The sequence below is a fragment of the Sorex araneus genome, chromosome 1 (assembly GCF_027595985.1).
Source record: "Sorex araneus isolate mSorAra2 chromosome 1, mSorAra2.pri, whole genome shotgun sequence".
NCBI lineage: Eukaryota > Metazoa > Chordata > Mammalia > Eulipotyphla > Soricidae > Sorex > Sorex araneus.
The window spans coordinates 824,343-850,057 of record NC_073302.1 but is presented as its reverse complement, the minus strand read 5'-3'; the positions used below and the strand labels follow the sequence as shown (position 1 = coordinate 850,057).

Sequence of the window (25,715 nt, the reverse complement as noted above, 5' to 3'; positions counted from 1 at the left end):
GCTGCGGTAAGCATAGGTATGCAGGTGACTTTCCCACATTGTGCGTGGTCTTTTCCGTTCCGGCCCTTCAGATGGCACTGGGATGTCCTATCCCGGACGTGGTAGACACCAGTGGGATCCGGGACAGCCTGCTCTGAGCAGACTGTGTCCCCAGCCAGTGCCTGCACTGCCCCTGCCGTGCAGCTGGAGAAACACCGCAGAGGTGGAAATGTGGGGCATGGGGGCCACAGCCCACTGGCTTCCGCCCAGTGGGGGCTGCGGATCCCTCACCCTACTGGACATTGTCTTTTCCGTCACCTCCAGAGTCAGGGAGTTCCAGCAAGCCTTGGTGGCAGGGGGCAGAGCACAGAGCCCGGGAGACATCTGGGGGCCCCACCCCCAGGCGGTCCAGGCCCTCCCGGGAGAGCACTGGAGAGTCGCGCCAAGGGTGCAGGGAGGAGGCGCGCGGGGAGCTCCGGCCCAGCGGAGGCCCGCCGCCGTGTCGCTGCCTTGCGAGGTGGGAGGGAGTGTGGACCGCGCAGACTGGGCCCCCGCTTGGCTCTGGCTCCTGCTCTCAGGACCCTGGACATGGCACTCGCCCACTTGGTGCCTCCGCTCCACGTTGCTCTGATGGGACAGCTCTGGGGGCCTGTGGGGGACAGACCCTGCAGTGCTCTCAGGCAGTGTGGCCTGTCCTGGTCTCCCCAGGGCCCTGAAGGTCGGGTGCTCCTCTCGAGGCCTAGGGAGCCAGCAGCACTTGAGTCTGGCCGAGCGGAGCTTCCTGGCGCAGGGGGGCTCACTGGCCCTTCTCTCGCCTTCCAGACAACATCCCCGAGGACCTCCAGGACCCTTTCTACGTGGACCAGTACGAGCAGGAGCACATCAAGCCCCCGGTGCTGCGGCTCTTGCTGTCCAGTGAGCTGTACTGCCGTGTCTGCAGTCTCATCCTGAAAGGGGACCAGGCGGCCTCCCTGCAGGGACACCAGTCAGTCATCCAGGCCCTGGCCCGCAAAGGGATCTATGTGATGGAGAGCGATGACACCCCGGTGACGGACCCCGACCTCAGCCACATGCCCATCAAGATGGTGAGTGAGCCGCACCCCTCCCCGCTGGTGCATGGCCTTGCGGTGAGGGCCCACACTCGGGCCTGTTGGCAGAGCCAGAGTGGCCGGCCGGAGCTGCCAGTGCCAGCCCTTGCCTCGGGAGGTAGGCCTCTGCAGAGCTGGCCGAGGGCCAGCCGGGCCCCACTCCTGGGTTGTTTGCAGCCAGCTGAGAACAGCCAGAGCCGCGGCTTCTCCTGACAGCTGCTCAGCCATCCGTGGTCTCTCAGCTATCTGGAGGCTCCGACCTTCGATTTAGGCCCTGCTGCCATCCTGGTTTCGGGTTGTCACTCTTGGGCCCTGTGGCTTCGTGTGCTGGGCCAAGGGGTGCTCCTCGGCCACTGGGCAGAGCAGCATGGAGGCCTCGGGGCCCGCACGCAGCAGGGTGCAGGCCTGCCTCACCGGGGCCAGTGCAGATGGGAGAGGGTCCCGGGTCCTGGCCTGCGGGAGTGAACAGGAGGTGGCATGACTGACCGGGCCTTCCTCGCAGAGTGCCCACATGGCCATGGTGGATGCCCTCATGATGGCCTACACCGTGGAGATGATCAGCATTGAGAAGGTGGTGGCGAGCGTCAAGCGCTTCTCCACATTCAGCGCCTCCAAGGAGCTTCCTTACGACTTGGAGGACGCCATGGTGTTCTGGATCAACAAGGTGCGTGCCGAGGCCGTGTCCGGGATGCGTGTCCCTCACTGTCTGCGCCCAGTCCTGCTGAGGCCCAGCCAGCTGAGTTCTGAGTACAAGTACCACATCAGTCTGTTTGGTTTGGGGGCCACGCCTGGCTGTGCTCAGGGCTTACTCCTGGCTCTGTACTCAGGGGACCCTACGGGGTGCCAGGGATCAAACCCGGGTCAGTCATCTGTGTGCAGGGCAAGCACCCAGCCCACGTACTCTCTTTGTCTCTCCTTTTCTCTCTTTAATTCTGGGGTTTTGTGGCCCTTCCTGGTGGCGCTCAGGCTGCTACTCGCTCTGCTCAGGGGCCACTCCTGTTAGCCGTGTGGGGCTGGCCTCTGCGTGCTTCCCGTGGACCATCTCCTGCAGTGCAGAGGTAGTTTCTAGCATGAGGGAGTTCTCAGTGCCTCTCCAGTCCTGGGGGTTGAACTGTCACTTCCTGAATGCTCTTTTCTCCTTCTATTGATTTTGGGGGGAGACCTCCCTGTTCAGGGACCCGAGGATGCTCCCATGATTCGGACAGGTCAGTGTTAGGGCCCAGGGGAGCACCCGGCAGTGTGGGGGAGCTGTGCAGTGTCAGGGATCAGACTAGGGCTGGGCACACGCCAGGCAGGCACCCTCACCCCTGTACATGTCTTCAGTACCTCTGCTCTCACTTTGAAAGCAAACAAGGCAGGGCTGGACAGTAGTGCAGCGGGGAGGGCGATGGCCGTGCACACAGGCGACCCGGGTTCAGGCCCCGGCACCCCATGTTGTCTCCTGAGCACTGCCAGGAGCGATCCCTGCGTGCAGAGCCAAGAGTCAGCCCTGAGCACAGTGGATGTGATGTAGACCTTTGTACAGTGTACACAGAGAGTAGTAATTTCTGGTAGTTTGTAGTGCTGAAGCTTTTTGCTTATTGAGCTTCCTGATTGTAGACAGGTTCAGTTAGGGATGACTTTGCTGATGAAATAAATGAAGTAGGTGACGAGACCCACGTGCAGTTAGTTGTGCCCACTGGTGCCATCGTTTAGATGCTCTCTCATAATTCAGTCTGCACACGTGTCCTTCATACCATGAGGGCTTTTATAGCCTGTTTCTTTTGACATATAAGGATGTTTGACTGTCTAGAGCCCCGTTGCTATAGGTCAGACAGTCTCACACGTGTTCTCATGGACTTGAGCTCACTTGCTCCTTCTGTGGCTCGACTACAGTCAGACATATAGGTGGACGCTTCTGCCACATTTAATCTTGATTTTTTTTGTTTGTTTGTTTTGTGGTTTGTTTCCTTTAAAATGTTCTTGTTGCTGGGCTATGCTTAGTGATCGAGTACTTGCCTTGCATAGGTGAGGTCTTTGGGCTCAAACCCTGGCATTGCAAAAAAAAAAAGTTCTTTTTTTAAAAAAAGTTTTATAAAGAACCACTGTGATTTTACAGAGTTGTTCATTATAGTCGTTTCCGGCATGTAGTGTTCCAACGTGACCAGTGTGACCGTCCCTCCACCAGCGCCCTAGTTTCCCTCCCATCTCCAGCCTGCCTCCTTAGGCTCAGAACAAGTCTACTTTCATATTACTTGTTCCAGTAAAACTTTAAGAAATGGCAAATAGAATGATCAGAAAATAGGAAGAACCTGTTGGTGATTGCTGTATGATTTTAGCCTGTGTAAGTAAGGGTAAAAGTTAAGAAGTCCTTGCCATCAGCTTTATGCTCCCCCAGAGCTCTGGGCTGGGGCGGGGCTGTGAGCTCCAGCCCTGCCCCGGTGTGGCGCTGGACTTGGTCTCCACACCACGTGCTCCTCTGGGCACTGCCAAGTGCCCACTCCTCCAAGGCTCTGCCATAGGAACTTTTTCTTCCAGAAATGTCACCGTTTAATTCTGTTGTATATTCAAAGTATGGTCATGAAACGTGGCTATGGTTTTACTTGTCTCTTGTTTTCTGATTGAGTTACTTAATAATTTCTATAGGTGTCTTTTGTTTCTTTCTATTGAAAACATTTGGGAAGGGGTTTGGGCAACACCTTGGCAGTGCTCAGAAATCACTCCTGGCAGTGCTCAGGAGACTGGGATACCAGTGTAGAACCGAGGTCGGCTGCCTGCAAGCAAGTGCCCGACCCACTGTACTGTCTCACCGGTCTCCTTAAAAACACTTTGGCTGGAGATAGTGCAGAGGCAAGGCCCTTTTCCTGCGTACAGACCACCAGGTGTGACCCCTGAGCACTGCACGCTCGCTCCTGAGAATAGGGTCAGCAGTAGCCCCAGGTCAGCCCCATAGTTTTGCTACCTTGTTGGTTTTTATGAGCATTTTTCTCCATTCTTCAGTGCTGTTCACCGGGTCTGCCAGTTCCTTTTAAATGCTCTGTGTGTGTGTTACTTTAAGTCTGTGATTCAAGACTCGGATCAGAGGGCGCTGGCGTGTACGGGCCCTGGGCCTTGCCCCCAGGGGCCCTGCTACCCCCAGCACTGCTGAGCATCAGAGCGGATCTCTAGAAGTGATTCCTGGGCCCCGACACTGCTTGGGAGATAGCCAAGGGATGGATCTGGGAGAGAGGATCTTCACTCCTCAGTTTCACTGTGTGTAATTACTCTTGTAGTTGGGGCTACACCTGATGGTGCTCGGGACCAGGTGATGCCGAGGCTCAAACCTCGCCCTGTGCATCCTTAGAGACCTTTGCGGCCAGTGTGCAGGGAGTGAGTACTCTGCAGAGGGGCGTCCGGCAGACGGTCAGTGACACGGTCTGCGTGGCCTGTCTCTCTGCTGTCGGCGCCTGTGCTGGGTTCCAGGCCCAGAGTGCTTCCCACACCAGTCCACCCACTCTGTTCTCCCTGCCTGGCCCTGGGGTCTCGTTGGTGGCTCGATTCGTGTCGGCCTGGAGGGTGGGAGCAGTGGGTGGAGCCAGCCCACAGACGCCCGTGTCGGAACAGTCGCCTTTGAAACGGAACTTCTGTTTTAGGTAAACCTGAAGATGCGAGAGCTAACGGAGAAAGAAGTGAAGCTAAAGCAGCAGTTGGTGGACAGTCCAGCTCATCAGAAGGTACCGGGTGATTGTGGGCCTTGCTCCAGGCCAGACTGTGGACGGTCTCTGGACCCTTGTTTGGCTGATACTCTAGTTTCAGTGCGGGGGGACACCTGTGTCACTGGCTTCCTGGGGAGGGGTGGTCCCTTCCTTAAGCAGTGGCTGAGGGCTCTGTCAGGAGATGCCGGGAAACTTCTAGAAGTCAGCAACTCATGACAGATTGCCTGTGGCTGACCCCTGACTGGGCTTGTGTGGCTGCTGGATGCTGGGGGTCCTGTCCCCCCACTGAGTGTGACGTGGCGGGTGCAGTGAGCGCATCAGGTCTGGTCTGGGCGGGTAGAGTGCTGGTGTGTCCCTTAACTCCTGCCCACTCTGGACCCGGGCTGCCCTGGACACTTGCACGGTGGCCCCCAACCACGTGCTTCTGGCACTCGATTCCACGGCTTTGAGACCCTTCAGGCGGGCAGTGAGGATGCACTGCGCCCTCCTGGGGCCCGTCTGTGCCTGCCCTTTTGGTTCCCAGCTCGTACCAAGTTCCACCCAGTCTTGGCTCCACGGAAGTGCCCGCAACACCCCCGCAGCTGTGTCCAGGCACTGGGCGGGTCCCCCTCTCAGGACACCGCCTGGCGTGTCCACACTGTGTGCATGTGTGTGCCGCGTTGGGTGGGCCTGCTCTGCTGACCTCCTCTCCCGCCTTCCTTCCCTGCCTCCTCAGCAGTCTCCCTCCAAGTGGTACTGGAAGTTGGTGCCTGTAAGTGGACTCTGCCTCTGCTCTGTGCATCACCCGCTTCCATCAACGCTGCCCCTCCCCCACCCGCCTGCTCTCCGCTCCCCGCCCTGGGTCTCAGTGTCCACCCTCTGATGCTGCCTTTATGTGGCAGCGCTGAGAGCTCCCTCTTGCAGTTCACACACCACACACCACACACCTCACACAAGGGTCCTGCCCAGTCTCAGCTTCTTAGAGTGTCTGTCGCTCCAGCCCAAGGTGGTCTCTTTCCACGTGCTAAGCACAGAGACGCAGGAAGGGGTGATCAGTCACCTGATTGCCGTTGCTGTTCAGACTCTGCTCTTCCATCACCGGCCTATGCTGACATTTAGTGGGATGTCTCAGGCTCTGGGGCTTATCTGGTGAGAGAGGCCTCGGCATGGACGGACCCTCCCTGGGCTCTGGAGGCCTCTGCCAGCCAGGGCAGTTAGGTCAGCACGGAGACAGGGTTTTGGAGCTTCGCGGCTTCCCCTTGAAGCAGCAGTTCCACGGCCGGCGTCCTCCTGCCCCCCGTCGGTCCCATCCTTGAAGGCAGCCCGTGTGCTCCCGTGGTGGTTTCCAGTGAAGCGAGGAGGGGGGCCTCTGGGCCAGACCGTGCTTGGTGTCCACTGGGAAGGAGAGCCGGGTGCCCCCCTGAGGGCAGAACTGGTGGGCCGACCAGGACAGGCCGGGGTCGCTGAGGCCTCGCCGAGGTTCTCTGTGTGGTGTACTAGCAGCCAAGAAAAGGAAAACACGTTTTCGGGGAATCGCGATTTTTGACTTGAATCCTGAGGGCCAGGGAGCTGGCAGGAACGTGTGTGAGTGAGCAGGCGGTGAGCTCACGGGCAGGTACTCTGGGAGCCCTGAGGGGGCCTCCTGGACAGTGGCCTGCGGAGCCGTCGGTGCGGTCAGCAGCAGGTGCAGACCCTCATCTCAGGGCCCCTGGTTTTGAACTCACCCTCCATCTTCGCGAGCACCATCTGCTTCCTGCATGCCGTGGCGTCCGTGTGTGCGTGTCTGTGTGGGTGCCTGGCCATGCATGCTGCCCGCCCGCCCACGAGGGCCTGCGCAGCTCTGAGAAACAAGTTAGTCCACAGCCATGGGGTGCCCCAGCGACTCCGGCGAGAGGCCGGCTGTCGGGAGCCTCGGGTGTGGGCAGCCCGACACATGGCTGGTGGCACCGCCGAGTGGCCACGGCTCTGGGTGCTGGTGCTGCTGCTGGCCTCTCAGGCACGCAGGGAGTGGAGACTGCGCACAGCAGGGGCCTGGCGCCTTGCCGACTCCCTCCCTGGGTGGCTTCTGGGTCAGAAGCGGACGGCTGTTCATGGGGACAGCCAGCAGCGGGGCTGGGGGCAGGACCCCGGAGCCCTGGGCTCACTGACCTCGGGGCGTCTGAGTGTCCAGATGCCGAGGTTGGGCTGAGGGACCAGGAAGGGCCGTGTCTGGGCTTCACGTGGCAAGCGCTCCCCGCTTAGCTTGTTTCTCGGGCTGGTGGCCACCGTGGCCACAGGCACGGCCTGGAGCCCCAGCGCTCGCCGCTGGGGCCACTCAGGGCACACGTGCCGGCCAGCCCAGTGAGCGTCCCGCATCCAGCACCACTGTGTCCACCTTGTGTAGTGGCTGAGCGTCCGTTCTGGAAACGTCTGTCCTCGAGAGCATGGGGAGACCTTTCCTCTGGTCCCCACAGGTGCGCTACCGCCGGGAGCCCCTGTCCACCAGGCAGCCGCCCCACTTCCCACTGCTGGACGACCTGCTGCGGGACGGCTGCGACGGCGCCGCCCTCCTGGCCGTGATCCACTACTACTGCCCTGAGCAGATGAAGCTGGACGGTGAGTGTCACACAGGGTGCCCAGCAGGCATCGGGGGTGGGGGGACTAGCTGGACGCTGAGTGCTGCACAAGGGTGCCCAGTGGGCATCGGGTGGGCAAAATGGACGGTGAGTGCTGCGCAAGGGTGCCCAGTGGGCATCGGGTGGGCAAGATGGACGGTGAGTGCCGCGCAAGGGTGCCCAGTGGGCATCGGGTGGGCAAGATGGACGGTGAGTGCCGCGCAAGGGTGCCCAGTGGGCATCGGGTGGGCAAGATGGACGGTGAGTGCCGCGCAAGGGTGCCCAGTGGGCATCGGGTGGGCAAGATGGACGGTGAGTGCCGCGCAAGGGTGCCCAGTGGGCATCGGGTGGGCAAGATGGACGGTGAGTGCTGCGCAAGGGTGCCCAGTGGGCATCGGGTGGGCAAGATGGACGGTGAGTGCTGCGCAAGGGTGCCCAGTGGGCATCGGGTGGGCAAGATGGACGGTGAGTGCTGCGCAAGGGTGCCCAGTGGGCATCGGGTGGGCAAGATGGACGGTGAGTGCCGTGCAAGGGTGCCCAGTGGGCATCGGGTGGGCAAGATGGACGGTGAGTGCTGCACAAGGGTGCCCAGTGGGCATCGGGTGGGCAAGATGGACGGTGAGTGCTGCGCAAGGGTGCCCAGTGGGCATCGGGTGGGCAAGATGGACGGTGAGTGCTGCGCAAGGGTGCCCAGTGGGCATCGGGTGGGCAAGATGGACGGTGAGTGCCGTGCAAGGGTGCCCAGTGGGCATCGGGTGGGCACGTTGGACGTGCCCCATGAGTCGGCTGGTCCGAGCTCCCTCCTGCAAGCAGCCTGCTGTGCCCCGCAGCGTCTCCGCCCAGGACTCCCTGCCCCGCCTCATACTTGGCTGCACATACGTAGTGCCTGAGGCTGGAGGGCAGCCTCTGAGACCATGGGAAGTCCAGTCCCTGGACATGGGCACGGGGTGAGGTGTCCCAGCGTGCTGGGCGTGGGCATCGGTGTTCTGGACAGTCCACAGCGGGGCCGGATGAAAGAAGGGACAGGGCACGAGTCTCCGGGAAATCCGTTCGGCACTGACGGAAGCAGGCAGGGAGGGGACAGGTGGGAGCGTGCTGAGGAACATGAGCTCGGCCAGATACCTCCGAGTGGGCTGGGAGGCCCAGGGGGAAGCACATGCCCTGTCCCATTCTAGAACCTCCGGTAGAGATTCGAGTGGAGCCCCTGGCCCTGGGAGAGTGGACGAAGCTAGGGGCTTTCTGAGTCGGACTGCCCCCTGCTTCAGGCTGGTGCCAGGAGGGGTTTGAGCAGAGCAGAGTGGATGAAGGCTGAAAGCCAGGGGAGATGCCGGAGCGATAGCTTGACTGGAGGGTGTTTGCCTTGCACCAGCTCACTGGTCCCTCGCCCCATCTGGCCCACCAGGACCACCAGGAGTGAATCACCCTGAGCACTGCCAGGTGTGCCCCAGAGTGTGGAGGGGGGATCCAAAGCAGGCCCTGCGTGAGGGGTGCACAGTGCAGTGTTGGCCAGTGGGCCCCAGGGCTCCTGTCAGCACGCCTTCGTCACCCATGCATTGAGTGCCACCCATGATGCTGGGCCCCGCCGAGCTGTGGGATGGAGAGGAAAGGGGCTGGGCCTCCTCACGGGGCACTGATGCCGCGGGGATGGGTCTGGGATGGCTGGCTGGCGGGTGTCCAGAGAGCCCCATTCCCTCCATGAGGCTGCCCCCATCAGCAGAGCTTGGCTCAGTGCTCGGGGACCCGGAAAGCAATGGCCGAGCCTTGGAGCTGTCTCCCTGACTTCAGGGATTTTTAATCGAGTCATTTTGGCTTGGGGTGTTTATGTTTTTCTTGTGTATTTTTAGTTTTTTTCTTGAGGTACTAGGGATTAAACCCAGGGCCTCTCACATGCAAGCAAGTGCTCTACCACTGAACTACAGTCCTGACAGTCCTGGCATCAAAGGTTTTGTGTTGTTTTTGTTCTCTGTTTTTGGGCCATACCTGGCAATGCTAGAGGGTTGCTCCTGGCTCTGCACTCGGGAATTACTCCTGGTGGTGCTCAGGGGATCCTATGGAATGCCAGGGCTTGAGCCCACGTTGGCTGCAGGCAGCGCAAACGCCCTGGGCCCTGGCTCAGAATTTTTTTTTTTAATGTTTTAAATTTTTTTCAGTTGAATCATTGAGGTAGTTACAGAGTTGTTCATGATTGAGTTTGTCATACTGTTTGTCATACCATCCCTTCACCGGTGTACATTTCCCAACACCAATGTCCCCGGTTTTCCCTCCTGCCCTCTGCCCCACCCCAAAGCCTTCCTCCGTGGCATACACTTTTCTTCTCTCTCTCTCTCCCCCCTCCTGCCTCCCCTCTCTTATCTCTCTCCCTCCCTCTCTTTCCCCCTCTCTCTCTCTCCCTCCTCCACCTCTCCCTTTCCCTCTACACACACAATACACACACACACACACAATACACACACACACACACACACATGCACGCCCCTTTTAGGCACTGTGGTTTGCAATACTGTTACTAAGAGGGTTTCATGCATATCTCTATTTTTTGGCACTCAGTTCTTGTCCAGAGCGATCATTCCCAGCTCTCATTATCATAGCGGTCCCTTCTCTGTCCTAGTTGCCTTCCCCTCTCCCTTTGTGGCTGCTTCCTACCACGGACCTTCCTCCTGGCCTTGTTTCTACGAATGTCCTTGGGTATTAGTCTCATACTGTGTTTTGTTTTCTGTCCCAGTAATTCTATGCTTGTCTCTCTCCTTACTCATCTCAGCATGATTCTCTCCATGTCCTCCCATTTATAAGCAAATTTCGTGACTTTATTTTTCCTAACAGCTGCGTAGTATTCCATTGTGTAGATATACCATTGTTTCTTTAACCAGCAGTCTATTCTTGGACATTCAGGTTGTTTCCAGATTCTGGCTATTGTGAATAGTGCTGCAGTGAAATGGAAGTGCAGATGGTTTTTCTGCTGTGTTTGTTGGCCCCTGGGGTATATTCCCAGGAGCAGTATTGCTGGGTCAACTGGAAACTCAATTTCTATTTTATTGAGGAATGCCCATGTTGTTTTCCAGAAAGGCTGGACCAGTTGGCGCTCCCACCAGCAGCAAAGAGAGACCCTTTTCCCCCACATTCTTGCCAGCACTGGTTGTTCTTGTTGTTTTTGATGTTGTCTCTGTAGCATGAGATCTCACTTTTTTTTATTTGTGTCTCCCTTATAATTAGTGATGTAGAGCACTTTTTCATATGCCTTTAGCCATTTGTATTTGTTCTTTGAGGAATTTTTTTTATCTCTTCATTCCATTTTTTGATAGGATTGTGTGCTTTTTTCTTGGAAAGTTCTACCAGTGCCTTATGTATCTATATATCTTGGCTATTAATCCCTTATTAGATGAATATTGGGTAAATAATCAGAATTTTTTTTTTTTTTGCTTTTGGGTCACACCTGGTGATGCACAGGGGTCATTCCTGGCTTTGCACTCAGGAATTAACTCCTGGCGGTGCTCGGGGGACCAGATGGGAGTGCTGGGAATCAACCCAGATCAGCCTTGTGCAAGGCAAATGCCCTACCCGCTGTACTGTCTCTCCAGCCCAATAATCAGCATTTTTAAAAGAAACGTTTGTTCAGGCTGGAGCAGTAGTACAGCAGGTAGGGCATTTGCCTTGCATGCGGCCAACTCGAATTCAATCCCTGATATTCCATGTGGTCCCCCAAGCACTGCCAGGAGTGATTCCTGAGTGCAAAGCCATGACTAACCCCTGAGTGTGCTAGGTGTAGCTGAAAAACAAAAATAAAAAGTTGTTGTGCTGCATAGAACAGTGGGGAGGGCACCTTGCACCTGGCTGGCCCAGGTTTCATTCCTGGCACCCCATATGGTCCCCTGACCACTGCCAGGAGTGATTCCTGAGCACAGCTAGATGCGGGACCCGGTCCCCCCCCCCCTGCACCCCATATGGTCCCCTGACCACTGCCAGGAGTGATTCCTGAGCACAGCTAGATGCGGGACCCAGCCCCCCCCACACACCAAAGCATTGCTGTGGGTTTCTCTGGAGACCCCTGGCTGTGGGCTGAGTCCTGGGTGGGGTCCTTGCGTTCCCTGAATGGACTTGATGATAAGTTATGTGTCTCGAGTCGGTGTTGGAGCCCACAAACACGCATGCTGGGTTTGCAGCCAGAGCAGGCTTAGAGTTTCAGTGCTGCTCTGTGCCCATCCCAAGCAGGCTCCCGTCTGCACGCTCGTCACAGCTCCGTGACAGAGCCCTGCTGACTCCCGGTTGTAGACCTGGCATCCTCTAGATGGGAAACGCGTCCAGCTGGCACCCCTGGGTAGCCTCCGCCTCTGGGACTCCGGCCCCACAGTCTCCTGACTCAGGGCCCGGGGTGTTCCGGGATATGCCTGACACTTGCCTTTAATTTTTTCCTCCACCCCAGCCGTGGGCTCCACCCGCAGAGTGTCTCCAGTGAGTGGCAGCATCTTGGTCTCTGCCCCTGCCCTGCACAGCCCAGCCTCTGGTGGACTCTCAGGTCGGAGGCCCGGGCTCAGCTGGCAGTGGTTGTCGTTAGGCTTTTGGGTTCTCCTTCCTTCTAAACAAGTGATTCCCAGGGCTGGAGAGATAGGATTGCCTTGGAGGTGTTTGCCTTCACGCGGCCAGCCCAGCTTCGACCCCCAGCTTCTCACATGGTCTCCGGGAGGAACCCCTGAGCACTGCTGGGTATGGCCCAGAAACCCAAATAAATAAACAAGTGTCTTGCAGTAGTTGCTGTGACGTTGGTCCCTTCTCACTGTTACCGCTGCCTTGGGTGAGTTTTCTGTTTGGAATTTGACGTGCACGGAAGGAGTTACGTGGTGGTTTCTTTCTAACGAGTCTTTTTTTTTTTCTCTTTGGGTCACACAGGGGTTACTCATCACTCTGCACTCAGGAAGTACCCCTGGCGGTGCTCAGGGACCATATGGGATGCTGGGAATCGAACCTGGATCGGCCCCATGCAAGGCAGATGCCCTACCCGCTGTGCTATTGCTCCAGCCCCACTAACGAGTCTTTCTTTTCTCAGACATTTGCTTGAAGGAGGTCACGTCAATGGCCGACAGCCTGTATAACATTCGGCTTCTGAGAGAATTCTCCAATGAGTATCTGAACAAGTGCTTTTACCTCACCTTAGAAGACATGCTGTACGCACCCCCGGTGTTGAAGGTAACGGCGAATGAGTTGTTGGCGCTCTGTCATAAAGCCACACGTAGTGGCTGTCTCACGCGTCCTGCTGGTTTTCTTTCAGCCGAACATCATGGTTTTCATCGCTGAGCTCTTCTGGTGGTTTGAAAATGTCAGGCCAGATTTCGTTCAGCCCCGGGACGTTCAGGAGTTGAAGGATGGTGAGTGCCTGCCCCCCGCAGAGGCCGTTTGCCCAGAGCTTCCAACTTCGCTCCGTGCCTGAGGTGTCAGTGGCTCACGGCACTTTCTCCAGGCTTGTCCCTGTACATCCAGTGCCCAGGGACCAGCCAGGTCACTCTGACGCGTGACACTGCCTGGCTCCCGGCAGTGTGTGGCCAGCGCAGACTGCTGGGTTCTGCCCGGGCCCAGTCAGGGCTGTGTGCCACCTGCAGGCCCTGCCCTGCCCTGCCCTGCCCGGGAGTCAGGCCCGTCCCGATCTCTTGGCAGTCTGGTAGCAGTGGGTGACGGGGCAGTAACTGCCTGCCTCTGTGTAGTCGGTGACACAGCTCTCCCCAGTCGGGAGCCCGAGGTGCCACTTCTGTCCGAGGACAGATGCTGGGGCCAGCCCACCTCAGAGCTGGAGTCCCTGATGGCCCTGTGTGACCGAGGTGCTGGGACATGTTCTCCAGTGCCCTGTGAGCAGGTGCTCGGGTGCTGCCGCCCCAGTGTACACCGGCTCCGTGGCAGGGTCCTGGCTGCTCCCGGGCATCAGCTGCTTCGTCATGTGGGAGCTGTCTCGGGGACGCTGAGCACCACCCCAGGCCTCAAGGCCTCCTTCCCGGCAGGGTCCTGCTCAGGGAGGGGTGAGCTGGAAGAGCCGCTTTGCTGCAGGACGGCGTGGTCGGTCGGGTGTTGGGTCATTTGGGGGCTTGTGAAGGAGGAGGGCTGTGGCCTGCAGGGCTGTTTCTCTGCAGGGGGTGACGGTCCTGACCTACTGTCTCTATCATAGGAGGTTCCACAGCCCAAAGTGGCCGCCCCTGCTGTGCTCGGGAGCCCGGCTGCCTGGGGGGAGCCCTGGGGTCTGTTCCTGTGGGTAGGCCGGGTGTCCTGGGGACGCTACTGTGCCCTCTCAGTGCAGTGACCACACGAGCCGGGGGCCTGTCACCGGCCTCATCGTTCCCACTCAGTGCTGCTCGCACCCCTGTTGCTCCCTGGTCTGCTCTGCCCTGGCACTGCTGGCACAGGCCCTCGGGAGGCGTCAGGTGCCCTTCTCGGGCTCACAGTTCAGCCCAGGGACTTGTAGGGCCCGCAGTCCTTGTGGTAACCTCGAGGTACCTCCCCGAGTGGGGCCTGACCAGTGACAACACCCCGCGTCCCAGCTTCTCAGACCACTCAGGGTCAGGCCCTGGGTTTGGGGGTCATGGGCCGCCTGCTGTCGTCTCTGCCTTCCCCTCCATCTCCTCGGTGGGCCCTGCGGTGCTGGGGGCCCCCTCCCCATGCTCAGAGCCCATTACCCTGACTGCTGGGCAGTGCGGGTCCACCTTGAGTCCAGCTCCGGGGGCAGCCTGCGGTACACGCGGGCCAGGCCTGTCTGACGCCGATGGCCGTGGGTGTTGATTCCAGGTGGGTGTGGCTTTGGGTGACCCCCATGAACTGGGGGCAGGGAGCTGGTGGCGAGCAGCTCCTCCTCTGGAGGGGCCCGTTGGTCCTCTCTGCCCTTCCCAGACAGAGCTCACAAGCCCTGCGTTGTCCAGCGCTGCTGAAGTCCAGCCAGCGGCCAGAGCCCCCTCGATGCTCCTGCCGGTCCACGCGCCCTTGTCAGTGCCGAGACGGCCTGAGAGGCAGCGTGACCGGAATGCTCTTCCCACAGCCAAGGCAGCACCCCACCCGAGGAGCAGCCGGCCCCCGGTCCCCATCTCCAACGCCACCAGGCGCAGCTTCCTGGGCAGCCCCGCAGACCTGCGGTCCCCCGCGCAGCTGCCGCCCGAAGGGGCTCACAGACACGGCCCGCACCCTGACGACCCCGAGCACCTGTGAGTCCGCCGCCCCGGGGCCGGGGGGGGCCTGCGTGTCTGCTGGCAGGGTTCCGACTGCCCCTCTGAGTCGGCCTGCCCGGGGGGCTGTGTGCGGGCTGCTTCTGTCGGGCTCGTGAACCTCTGTTCTCTCCCCAGCGGGAAGGGGGCCGCTGCCTGTGGCCCCGCACACCCCCTCCTCCCTCTGAGGCAGAGGCAGCAGAAGCCGGTCCCGGGAGCAGAGGACTCCCCCGGTAAGGAGGCAGCTTCCCCAGTGCGGGCACAGAACGGCCGTGTCCCCTCGGAGCAGGAGCTCCCGGCGCTCTGGGCACTCATGGGACTTGGGCGCTGGCCGGGGCCTCTCGGGAGCCGTGTTGCCCACAGTGCTCGCGGAGCAGCCCTGCTCCCTTCCCAGGCGGTGCCTGACGCGCTCCTCCTCCACCCCACAGACCCGCGGCACCGGACCGGTTCTCTGACCCGTGTGGACAGTCAGCCGCGAGGGGCGGGGACAGTGACGGCGTGGGCGGAGAGGAGAAGCAGGTGACCGCTGCCGCCACCCTCCCTCCCAGTGTAGTTTGTCAGGTCCAGCCGTGCTGCCCCGCACAGCGTGCCCCCTCGCCCCCCCGCCCCGCCCTCCCTCGGCCCTGTGCCTGGGTCCGAGTCAGCTGGGATGCAGAGCACAGAGCCGCGCTCTCTGTGCTGCCATTTGAAACCGTTCTCGTCCCTGCGGTCCCTCCCCCTTGAGCCCACTCCCAGAGCACTCACTGCCGGGCTAGTGGGTGACGGGCTCTCGGCCCCGGCCAAGCAGGGACCTGCGCCTTGTCTCAGTGGCCGGTCCACGCACAGCCCCCTGCAGCTCCTCCCTCCCCCGCAGGCCCGTGTCGCAGCCTGCGCCCTTTGCCCTCCACCACGCTGCTAGCTGTGACATCGACCCTGGCTCCGGGGACAGCATCAGCTTGGCCCGCTCCATCAGCAAGGACAGCCTGGCGTCCAGTGTCACGAATGTGACCCCTCAGAACCAGCCGCAGCCCCCTGCCCTCAGACCCAACGGGAGGAGCCTGCTGAACAACGTCGACATCGAGGACGAGGATGAGGAGCTGGTGGCCATCATTCGAACAGACGCGGGGCCCCAGGGTGGGGACCAGGGCCTGGCGGGCGGCGCAGGCTCGCCCCACAGACCGGCAGGCACCTTCGAAAGTAAGCCTGAGAGTTTCTTCCTGGAGCCCTTGATGCCGGCTGTGCTCAGGCCGGCCAAGGAGAAGCAGACGGTCACCAAGGAGGACGAGTGTGGGGAGGGCAGGCCAAGGGGCTTCCTGCCCAGGAGATCCAGTGAGGACCGCCAGCCCCTGGGCAGGAAGAGAGCACCGGGGGCTCCCCTCAGTCGCGACCCAAACAGGACTTTCACCCCCATCTCGTCTGCAGAACTTCCCGCAGGCTCGGCCCCTGTGGAGGCGGGGCCGCAGGCAGAGGTGGCCCCCGGTGGGCCTCCGTCCAGTGGCAGCCTCGACCCGTCAACTCTGGGCCAGTCTGCTGACGGCTTCTTCCTTCATGTGGCCGAAGCCAACACCCCCACTGGCCGCTCCAGGAGTCCCCGCCTGCACAGCCCAGAGGCCTGGACCCTCCTGCGACAGGATTCCGACTCGGACGCGGCCGAGCTGGAGGAAGCTGGGCACGATGTGGGGGGAGAGGACCACCCTGCGGGGGTTTCGAGGTACGGCGGCGAGGAGGAGTCGGCCAAACTGCAGGAGGACCTGAAGGTGAAGGAGCATGAGGACAAGGACGACGCCAGTGGCCGCTCCAGCCCCTGCCTGAGCACCGTCTCTCAGCTCAGCAGCATCTCGGTGGCCAGCGGCAGCGTGAAGATGACCAGCTTCGCCGAGCGCAAGCTTCAGAGGCTCAACAGCTCCGAGACCAAGTCCAGCACCAGCAGCTCCCAGAAGACGACGCCCGACGCCTCGGAGAGCTGCCCGGCGCCCCTGACCACGTGGAAGCAGCGCCGGGAGCAGAGCCCGAACCGGCAGAGCAGGGACCACGCCAGCCTGCTGGCCTCGGAGCTGGTGCAGCTGCACATGCAGCTGGAGGACAAGCGCAGGGCCATTGAGGCGCAGAAGAAGAAGATGGAGGCTCTGTCCGCCCGGCAGCGCCTCCAGCTGGGCAAGGCCGCCTTCCTGCACGTGGTCAAGAAGGGGAAGGCCGACGGCGCCCCGCAGCCCCTCAAACCCGAGCCCCTGTCTCCGGGGTACTCGCAGCACGATGCACAGGACCTGCACGGGGGCGTCTGCAAAGTGGAAGCCGCGCTTCTGGAGCCCGGGGACGTGGACAGAGACGGCCTGCCCGTGGGGCCGCAGCGGCGGCTGGAGAAGAGCAAGATGCTCCTGGAGGCGGGCGCGGGCGAGGGCCTGGACGTGGGCGAGTGTGACCTGTCCATCGAGAAGCTGAACGAGACCATCAGCACGCTGCAGCAGGCCATCCTGAAGATCTCGCAGCAGCAGGAGCAGCTCCTCATGAAGCCGCCCGCCCTGCCCGCTCCGGGCGCCCAGGACCAGAAGGGCAAGGCGGCCATCCACTTCGTGGAGCCGCTCTCCCCTCCGGGGACGACAGCCCACCGCAAAGCTCCTCGGGGGGGCCAGGGCCGGAACGGCCGCTCGGGGCAGCCAGCGGAGCTGAAGGGCCTCAAGGACCGGCAGCCGGGCTCCTCCCGGAGCAAGACCCCGACGCCCGGCCTGGACAACACCCTTGCACAGGGCCGGGCCTTCCTCCCGGGCGGCCACCCCCAGAGCTCCCCCGGGCCCGGCGACCCTCCCGAGAAGGGCTTCTTGGAGAGCCACCGGCTGCACGACGAGAACAACCAGAGGACCTTCGCCTTCTGCAAAGACACGAACATCGTCTTGGAGCAAATGGGCTTCAAAGACGTCCTGGAAGGCGGTGTTGGGGAGGGGGGGCCGGGCTCCCCAGCGCCCCCCGGGAAGGAGAGTGCCCGTGCGGAGGAGCCCCTGCGCAGCAAGGCCAGCCTCATCGAGGTGGACCTGTCCCACCTCAGAGCCCCTGACGAGGAGGGCGGGCCCGAAGGCCCTGACAGCTCCACGTGCCTCCTGGGCGCTGGGGACCAGAAGCCGGGAGTTGGCTTCTTTTTCAAGGTAACGCCAGAGCACGGGGCGGCGGGCGGCGGGCGGCTCCCTGTCCGGCTAGGAGAGCGCTGCCCTGGACTCCCATGCCCAGGCCACAGCCTCGGGTCCACACAGGCCCCTCTCGCGCCCCTCTTAGCCCAGAAGGCAGCACACCCTGCCAGCGTCACCTCAGTCGTGGCAGGCTGGGCCTTGAACGGACAGTGACTGCGTTCAGAAATTCTTTATTTTCAAAGAATTTTTCACTCTGAGTCATGCCCCGTGGTCCAGGCAGTGCTGGGGGGGCTGGAGGCCCGTTCCTGCCTCTGTGCATTTCTTGCCGAGTCTCTTTGGCACGGGGAAGACAGGAGACGTGGGTGTTTCTGTCCCTAGTGTCTGCTTCCCTGAGGACTCGCCATGCTGCTCGTCAGAGTAGGTGCATTGGCGTGTGGACTTCTGCGGGAGGCTCCACCCAGCAGTGCTCGGCAGATCACGCGGTCTGTGGCTCTGCTCACCCTCGGCTGCTGGGGCAGACCTGGCGTAGCTGTTGGTGGGCGTGTCCGGGGTCCCACGTAGAGTATGTGCTTGCAGGATGAGCAGAAGGCGGAAGACGAGCTTGCCAAGAAGCGTGCGGCCTTCCTCCTGAAGCAGCAGCGCAAGGCCGAGGAGGCGCGTTTGCGGAAGCAGCAGCTGGAGGCGGAGGTGGAGCTCAAGAGAGACGAGGCCCGGTAAGCTGGGCTGCGCCTGCCCGTGCCCCAGCATGCCGGGAGCCTCCCAGTGTCCTGACCGGGGATGCCTGGGACGCCTTTTCCTCAGGCGCAAAGCTGAGGAGGACCGGATACGGAAGGAGGAGGAGAAGGCCCGGCGGGAGCTCATCAAGCAGGAGTACCTGCGCCGGAAGCAGCAGCAGATTCTGGAAGAACAGGGCCTGGGCAAGCCCAAATCCAAGCCCAAGAAGCCGCGGCCCAAGTCGGTGCACCGGGAAGAGTCGAGCAGCGACCCGGGAACCAAGTGCACCTCCACCCGTGAGTGCCAGCGTGCCCGAGGCCTGTGCCCCACAGGGTCTGGGCCTCCAGGCGCGAAGGAAGACGGCTCTTGTCTCTCCACAGCTGACAACCTGAGCCGGGCCCAGTCGGGCTCCAGCCTGTCCTTGGCTTCTGCCGCCACGACGGAACCCGAGAGCGTGCACTCCGGAGGCGCCCCGTCCCAGCGGTGAGGGGCAGTGGGGGAGAGGCGGGGCCGCAGGCGGTTTCCAGCTTGGCCGTAGTTGGATTCGGTGAAAGTGAAAAAGTCACGAAAGGAAGGAAGCATGGGGGAGGCCTCACGGCTCAGGTTTGCTGCGGTTTCAGGGCAGGACAGTTGAGTGTGTGCCTGGGGACGGGCAGCGTCTGCTCAAGGGAGGGAGGGAGCCTCCGTCCTTGACCTTCCGTCCACCTCTAGTCTGGCCCTTTGCAGTGACCTGTGTTCTCTGTCATCCCTGGGACATGCCCTTTGTGATTGGAGAAGGTCTGGCTGCAGGCCGGGCTGCTGCCGCCTTTCCGCCTGTCCTTCAGGGTGTGTAGCCCACCACTCTCTGCAGTGGCCGTGTTCTCCTGTCCCCGTATGGCCAGTGGCTTTTCATCCTGAATGTCCTGCGCTTTGTGGATGAACATCTCTGGAACTCAGTTCTGCTGGTGTTCCTTGTTTTGGGGTCATACCCGGTGGTACTCAGTCAGGGGTTACTCCTGGCTCTGCACTCAGGAATTACTCCTGGTGGTGCTTGGGGACCATATGGGATGCCAGGGATCAAACCCAGGTGGGCCGTGTGCAAGGCAAGCGCCATCCCCACTGTACTACTGCTCCAGCCCCTCTGTTGGGTTTTAATTCTGGTGGTGGGTTCAACATGGGGGGCTCGAGCTCAGATGCTCGCAGCCTCCCTGTGCCAGGAGCGGGGCCCAGCCTGCCCGCTGCGGCTATCCCTGATGGGCAGTGGCTCGGGTGGCTCAGACACGGTTTGTGCGAGAGAAAGGGAGAGATCATGGTGAACGTGTGTAAGAGAGAGAGATCCTGGTGAGCGTGTGGGGGAGAGAGGGAGAGGTCATGGTGAGCGTGTGGGGGAGAGAGGGAGAGGTCATGGTGAGCGTGTGGGGGAGAGAGGGAGAGGTCATGGTGAGCGTGTGGGGGAGAGGGAGAGGTCATGGTGAGCGTGTGGGAGAGAGGGAGAGGTCATGGTGAGCGTGTGGGGGAGAGGGAGAGGTCATGGTGAGCGTGTGGGGGAGAGGGAGAGGTCATGGTGAGCGTGTGGGGGAGAGGGAGAGGTCATGGTGAGCGTGTGGGGGAGAGGGAGAGGTCATGGTGAGCGTGTGGGGGAGAGAGGGAGAGGTCATGGTGAGCGTGTGGGGGAGAGGGAGAGGTCATGGTGAGCGTGTGGGGGAGAGGGAGAGGTCATGGTGAGCGTGTGGGGGAGAGGGAGAGGTCATGGTGAGCGTGTGGGGGAGAGAGGGAGAGGTCATGGTGAGCGTGTGGGAGAGAGGGAGAGGTCATGGTGAGCGTGTGGGGGAGAGAGGGAGAGGTCATGGTGAGCGTGTGGGGGAGAGGGAGAGGTCATGGTGAGCGTGTGGGAGAGAGGGAGAGGTCATGGTGAGCGTGTGGGGGAGAGGGAGAGGTCATGGTGAGCGTGTGGGGGAGAGGGAGAGGTCATGGTGAGCGTGTGGGGGAGAGGGAGAGGTCATGGTGAGCGTGTGGGGGAGAGAGGGAGAGGTCATGGTGAGCGTGTGGGGGAGAGAGGGAGAGGTCATGGTGAGCGTGTGGGAGAGAGGGAGAGGTCATGGTGAGCGTGTGGGGGAGAGAGGGAGAGGTCATGGTGAGCGTGTGGGAGAGAGGGAGAGGTCATGGTGAGCGTGTGGGGGAGAGAGGGAGAGGTCATGGTGAGCGTGTGGGAGAGAGGGGGAGGTCATGGTGAGCGTGTGGGGGAGAGAGGGAGAGGTCATGGTGAGCGTGTGGGAGAGAGGGAGAGGTCATGGTGAGCGTGTGGGAGAGAGGGAGAGGTCATGGTGAGCGTGTGGGAGAGAGGGGGAGGTCATGGTGAGCGTGTGGGGGAGAGAGGGAGAGGTCATGGTGAGCGTGTGGGAGAGAGGGAGAGGTCATGGTGAGCGTGTGGGGGAGAGAGGGAGAGGTCATGGTGAGCGTGTGGGAGAGAGGGAGAGGTCATGGTGAGCGTGTGGGAGAGAGGGAGAGGTCATGGTGAGCGTGTGGGGGAGAGAGGGAGAGGTCATGGTGAGCGTGTGGGGGAGAGGGAGAGGTCATGGTGAGCGTGTGGGGGAGAGGGAGAGGTCATGGTGAGCGTGTGGGGGAGAGAGGGAGAGGTCATGGTGAGCGTGTGGGAGAGAGGGAGAGGTCATGGTGAGCGTGTGGGGGAGAGGGAGAGGTCATGGTGAGCGTGTGGGGGAGAGAGGGAGAGGTCATGGTGAGCGTGTGGGAGAGAGGGAGAGGTCATGGTGAGCGTGTGGGGGAGAGAGGGAGAGGTCATGGTGAGCGTGTGGGGGAGAGGGAGAGGTCATGGTGAGCGTGTGGGGGAGAGGGAGAGGTCATGGTGAGCGTGTGGGGGAGAGGGAGAGGTCATGGTGAGCGTGTGGGGGAGAGGGAGAGGTCATGGTGAGCGTGTGGGGGAGAGGGAGAGGTCATGGTGAGCGTGTGGGGGAGAGAGGGAGAGGTCATGGTGAGCGTGTGGGAGAGAGGGAGAGGTCATGGTGAGCGTGTGGGGGAGAGAGGGAGAGGTCATGGTGAGCGTGTGGGGGAGAGGGAGAGGTCATGGTGAGCGTGTGGGGGAGAGGGAGAGGTCATGGTGAGCGTGTGGGGGAGAGGGAGAGGTCATGGTGAGCGTGTGGGGGAGAGGGAGAGGTCATGGTGAGCGTGTGGGGGAGAGAGGGAGAGGTCATGGTGAGCGTGTGGGAGAGAGGGGGAGGTCATGGTGAGCGTGTGGGGGAGAGGGAGAGGTCATGGTGAGCGTGTGGGGGAGAGAGGGAGAGGTCATGGTGAGCATGTGGGGGAGAGGGAGAGGTCATGGTGAGCGTGTGGGGGAGAGAGGGAGAGGTCATGGTGAGCGTGTGGGAGAGAGGGAGAGGTCATGGTGAGCGTGTGGGGGAGAGAGGTTCTCTGCCTAGAGAGCTGGCGGGGCCTGGCCAGCCCTGTGCCAGTTCCTGGCGTGCAGGCCGGGGGCCCAGGCCGCCCATGCCAAGCTGTGTGGTTGTGCCCAGAGTGCTGGTTGTGCTGCCCGCGAGGACAGCTGCCGTCCCTGGAGCACCACCAGCTCCGCCCGCATCCTCTCTGCAGGGTCGAGTCCCTGGAGGCCTTACCCGTGCTGAGCCGCAACCCCAGCAGGAGCACCGACCGCGACTGGGAGACCGCATCGGCTGCCTCTTCCCTCGCCTCAGTGGCTGAATACACAGGTGACGGCCCACTCCCTGACAGGCGGCAGGGGCGCGCACGTGCGTGCATGTGAGAGGATGGGGGGAGAGGTCATGGTACCTGTGAGAGAGAGAGAGGTCATGGTGCGTGTGTGAGGTCGTGAGGTGGGTGTGGGCGTGAGAGAGAGGGCGGGAGAGGTCTAGGGTCCTTTGGGCTGTGGAGCCTATGGGAGTGACCGATGCCCCTTCACCTGTGCAGCCCCGTGGCTGAGGGCAGGTCTGCAGGCCTCCCCTCTACTAGGAGCCATGTGGTGTTTGGGCCCTGCACACTGTCTCCCGGCCCAGGACTTAGATTTTCCTTTGGTGTGGGCATACCGGGGGGTGTTCGGGGTTGTTCCTGGCAGTGCTCGGGGGCCAGGCAGTGCAGGGCCTTGAGCCTGGGCCTCACGTGCCCAGCACGGCTAGAGTCTAAGTGATTGCCCGGAAGTAGCTCCGTTTCTCAGCAGGTCAGAGGACGTGCTCTGCGTGTGGAGCTGATGAGGCCGCAGCCCCTCAGCCCCCAGAGCACCGAGTCCTGCTGCCACGGCCAGGACACTTCCTGCTGCATTTCTAGTGTCTTTTTCTCCTTCGTTTACTCACATCTCTGCATTATTTTGAATATATGTGAAGCTCCTTAGTTCCTGTTTCCAACAGTCAGAAACATTCTGATCTGATCCCGCAGCCTGTGCCTTGGTTCAGGAAGGCGCTCGCTTGCAGTGCTCCCCGGGAGCTGCTGACTGTCCTCCCCTGGTGTCCACAGGGCCCAAGCTCTTCAAGGAGCCGAGCAGCAAGTCCAATAAGCCCATCATCCATAATGCCATATCGCACTGCTGCCTCGCCGGGAAGGTGAACGAGCCGCACAAGAACTCCATCCTGGAGGCGAGTACTGGTCCCCTCGCTTCACCCCGGGGCGTGTCCGTGGGTCCCCTCAGCTTGGTGTTGCTCCGTGTTGGGTAGGTTGTGGCAAGCAGGCAGTGGCTGAGCCTCGGAGCCCACGTGCTGTGCCCGTGCTTGGTGTTACCGGGGTTTGTGCCTTGCTCCTTCCTGTGGCCCCCGGCAGGCGCCACCTGGACCTTCTCGTGCGTCTGCCTGGGGTGGGTGTCACATGGTTCTCTCGGGCTCTCGTCCTCACGCCCACCGCAGGGCCGTGCCGTCCTCAGGGCTCGCTCCCTGTAGGTTGTGCTTTTCCACATTTCCCTGTGGGGCGCTCTGGCGGTGCGTGCGTTGGCTGGAGCAGAAGCTGAGCCGCTCTCCTAGGCAGAGGTGCACAGCTCACCGCCAGCCTCACGGGCACCATGTTGAACTTGGTGGATGACACGATGGGGCGCAGCACCCGGCTTCCCTCATCTCTGTCCCCTCCCCTCCGCACAGGAGCTGGAGAAGTGTGACGCCAACCATTACATCATTCTCTTCCGTGACGCTGGCTGCCAGTTCAGGGCGCTGTACTGCTACTACCCTGACACTGAGGAGATCTACAAGCTGACGGGCACGGGGCCGAAGAGCATCACCAAGAAGATGATGGACAAACTGTACAAGTACAGCTCGGACCGGAAACAGTTCAACCTGATCCCAGCCAAGACCATGTCCGTCAGCGTGGATGCGCTCACCATTCATAACCACTTGTGGCAGCCCAAGCGGGCCTCAGTGCCAAAGAAGACACAGACTCGCAAATGACAGCAGCCGCTGACATGCCCTATTTATTGTCCTTCCGTTCGGGTACGAAGTGTGAAATGCAGGCCTGAGAGAACACTCCCCTCCCCCGGCACCCCACAACGGGCATGGGGGACCCGCGCTGCGGCCGTTTCTGCTGATCCCGAGGTGGGCGGGGTCGGGACGGCAGGACAGGCGAGAGTGGGGTCTCGGGCTGTGGATTCCTTTTACTTGAAGTTCTCCTCAGTGGAAAGCAGACGCGTGATGGGATTGCTGCCTCTCACCTCACCCTTTTTGCACATGACCTGAGGCCCTTCCCGTTGGCCGCTGTGATGTCGGAGAATGCGGAACTGACCTCCTCCATCCTCGGTCAGGGTTTGTGAATGTCTGTAGGAAAGGAGTCGGTATCGTGGTCATATATTTATTGATTGTGTCTACTGCCAACGTTGCTATTCAGTCTAAGGTTTCTGAGAAAAAGTCTTTATCCTTGCTGCTCAGCAAAGTTTACTGACGTTTAGGAAGAGCCTGGAATCTGCGGGTACGAGCAGACTCTCCGTCCCAGGGAGGACGGCGAGCGGCCAGGCAGTGCTTTGCCTGGTGGGAGCTAGGCGAGTGTCGCAGATCACAGCCAGCGGGCTCGAGGTTTTGGTTTGTTCACTTTAATAAAGACAGATTTTGGTAACGTTGAACATTTTTCACTCTGAGCATATTTCTGTGCAGAGGTAGGTCCTGGGCTGGCCCGGCCGTCGCTGCACATCACCTGACATGGCAGCCCATGTGTGTGTGTGTGGCACGGGGGGGGCGGGGGTTCTCCATATAAAGTCATAATGTGGTTGCTTATTTATTTATTTATTTATTTATTGCTTTTTGGGTCACACCCAGCAATGCACAGGGGTCACTCCTGGTTCATGCACTCAGGAATCACCCCTGGCGGTGCTCAGGGGACCATATGGGATGCTGGGATTTGAACCCGGGTCGGCCGCGTGCAAGGCAAACGCCCTACCCTCTGTGCTATCACTCCAGCCCCTGTGGTTGCTTATTTAAAAATTTAAAAGAAACTGGCTCTTCACAGTTATTTCCGAACTCCAAGTTGTTGGAATTTCAGACTCTCTGTGTTGGTCCTGACGGTGGTTCCCTGATGGCAGCTGTGCCCCAGGCCTGGCCACTGCCCCTGCGGCCAGTAGACTGAGTCACTCCTCTTAGCTTTGCACATGTTTCCTGGGAGTGCGCCTCCAGTCTTCTCTCATGCTGCAGGCAGACCGAAGATCAATGAGGAACGGGCGGGGGCGGGCACTCGGGTGCATAGTTTAGGTTGAAAGGTAAGTGGGGGCTCATGCGGGAGGAGGGAAGGAGCCTGGTGGGCCGGGGAGGGGGTTGCCCCTGGGCTGCAGCTCTCACTGTCTTGACTATTCTGAGGAAGCCCTCAGTGTAAGTGAGAGCAGGCCTACTTCCGAGGGGCACGTGTGTGAGGTCGTGGCGTTTGTTAGCGTCATCTAATGCTCCTGGCTGTGGGGGAGCATCTGTCTGGGGGGCTTCGGCAGTACTCGGGCACCTGCTGGCACTGTACAGTGCCTGGAGCAGGCTCTGAGTCAGTGCCCCAACTTGGCCCGCTGCTGCCGGGGGGTTAGCTACTGGGTCTGCTGGTCTTTGTGAGTGTGCAGAAAACAATCCTGCCCTGTGACTGCGTTTGGCGCCTGCTGGACACTTGGTGTGGTGGCAGCTTGGCCAGCAGGAGCCTCTCGGGTGGGGCCTGGGCACCTCGTACCACTTCGGGTCCTGGCTGTTGGGAGCCCTCCTAGCCCTCGCCGAGGATTGCCCAGGCCCCGGGGTCTTTACTGGGTGCAGTCCCCCAGCTTATGGGAGCCCCTCCCCACTGGTGCACTCCCTGCGCCGGTGCCTACAGCCACACTCCGGCCTCACTCTCCTGGGAAAGTGGAGCTGCTGGCACTGAGCGCCCTTCCTTGGTGGCTTTAGAGTGCCGGGGGGAGGGGCAGGGCCAAGTAGTGACCAACGGGCTGTAGGCATTTCCTTTCCTACGTCCCCCAGAAGGGTATGGGGAATGGTGCCACTGTGAT

At 61.0% G+C, this 25,715-nt stretch overlaps 1 protein-coding gene across 3 annotated transcripts in view; it reads left to right on the top strand.

The window, feature by feature from the left end:
* The window catches only part of CAMSAP1 (calmodulin regulated spectrin associated protein 1), a 44,414-nt gene extending 20,085 nt beyond the window's left edge, over positions 1–24,329 (top strand). Inside the window, exons 2-18 of one of the 3 annotated variants that reach the window (XM_055124081.1) lie at positions 802–1,064; positions 1,570–1,731; positions 4,679–4,759; positions 5,460–5,492; positions 7,174–7,315; positions 12,353–12,492; positions 12,575–12,671; positions 14,321–14,483; positions 14,622–14,716; positions 14,912–15,002; positions 15,337–17,599; positions 18,158–18,294; positions 18,383–18,591; positions 18,676–18,778; positions 21,878–21,993; positions 22,751–22,869; positions 23,362–24,329. In XM_055124081.1, the coding sequence (XP_054980056.1) occupies positions 802–1,064; positions 1,570–1,731; positions 4,679–4,759; positions 5,460–5,492; positions 7,174–7,315; positions 12,353–12,492; positions 12,575–12,671; positions 14,321–14,483; positions 14,622–14,716; positions 14,912–15,002; positions 15,337–17,599; positions 18,158–18,294; positions 18,383–18,591; positions 18,676–18,778; positions 21,878–21,993; positions 22,751–22,869; positions 23,362–23,664 (4,517 nt within the window). In that variant the 3' untranslated portion in view covers positions 23,665–24,329. Of the gene's footprint in view, positions 1–801; positions 1,065–1,569; positions 1,732–4,678; positions 4,760–5,456; positions 5,493–7,173; positions 7,316–12,352; positions 12,493–12,574; positions 12,672–14,320; positions 14,484–14,621; positions 14,717–14,911; positions 15,003–15,336; positions 17,600–18,157; positions 18,295–18,382; positions 18,592–18,675; positions 18,779–21,877; positions 21,994–22,750; positions 22,870–23,361 lie in introns of all 3 variants that reach the window. The other 2 variants (XM_055124079.1, XM_055124082.1) reach the window with 2 other exon arrangements.
* The last annotated feature ends 1,386 nt before the right edge of the window (positions 24,330–25,715 follow it).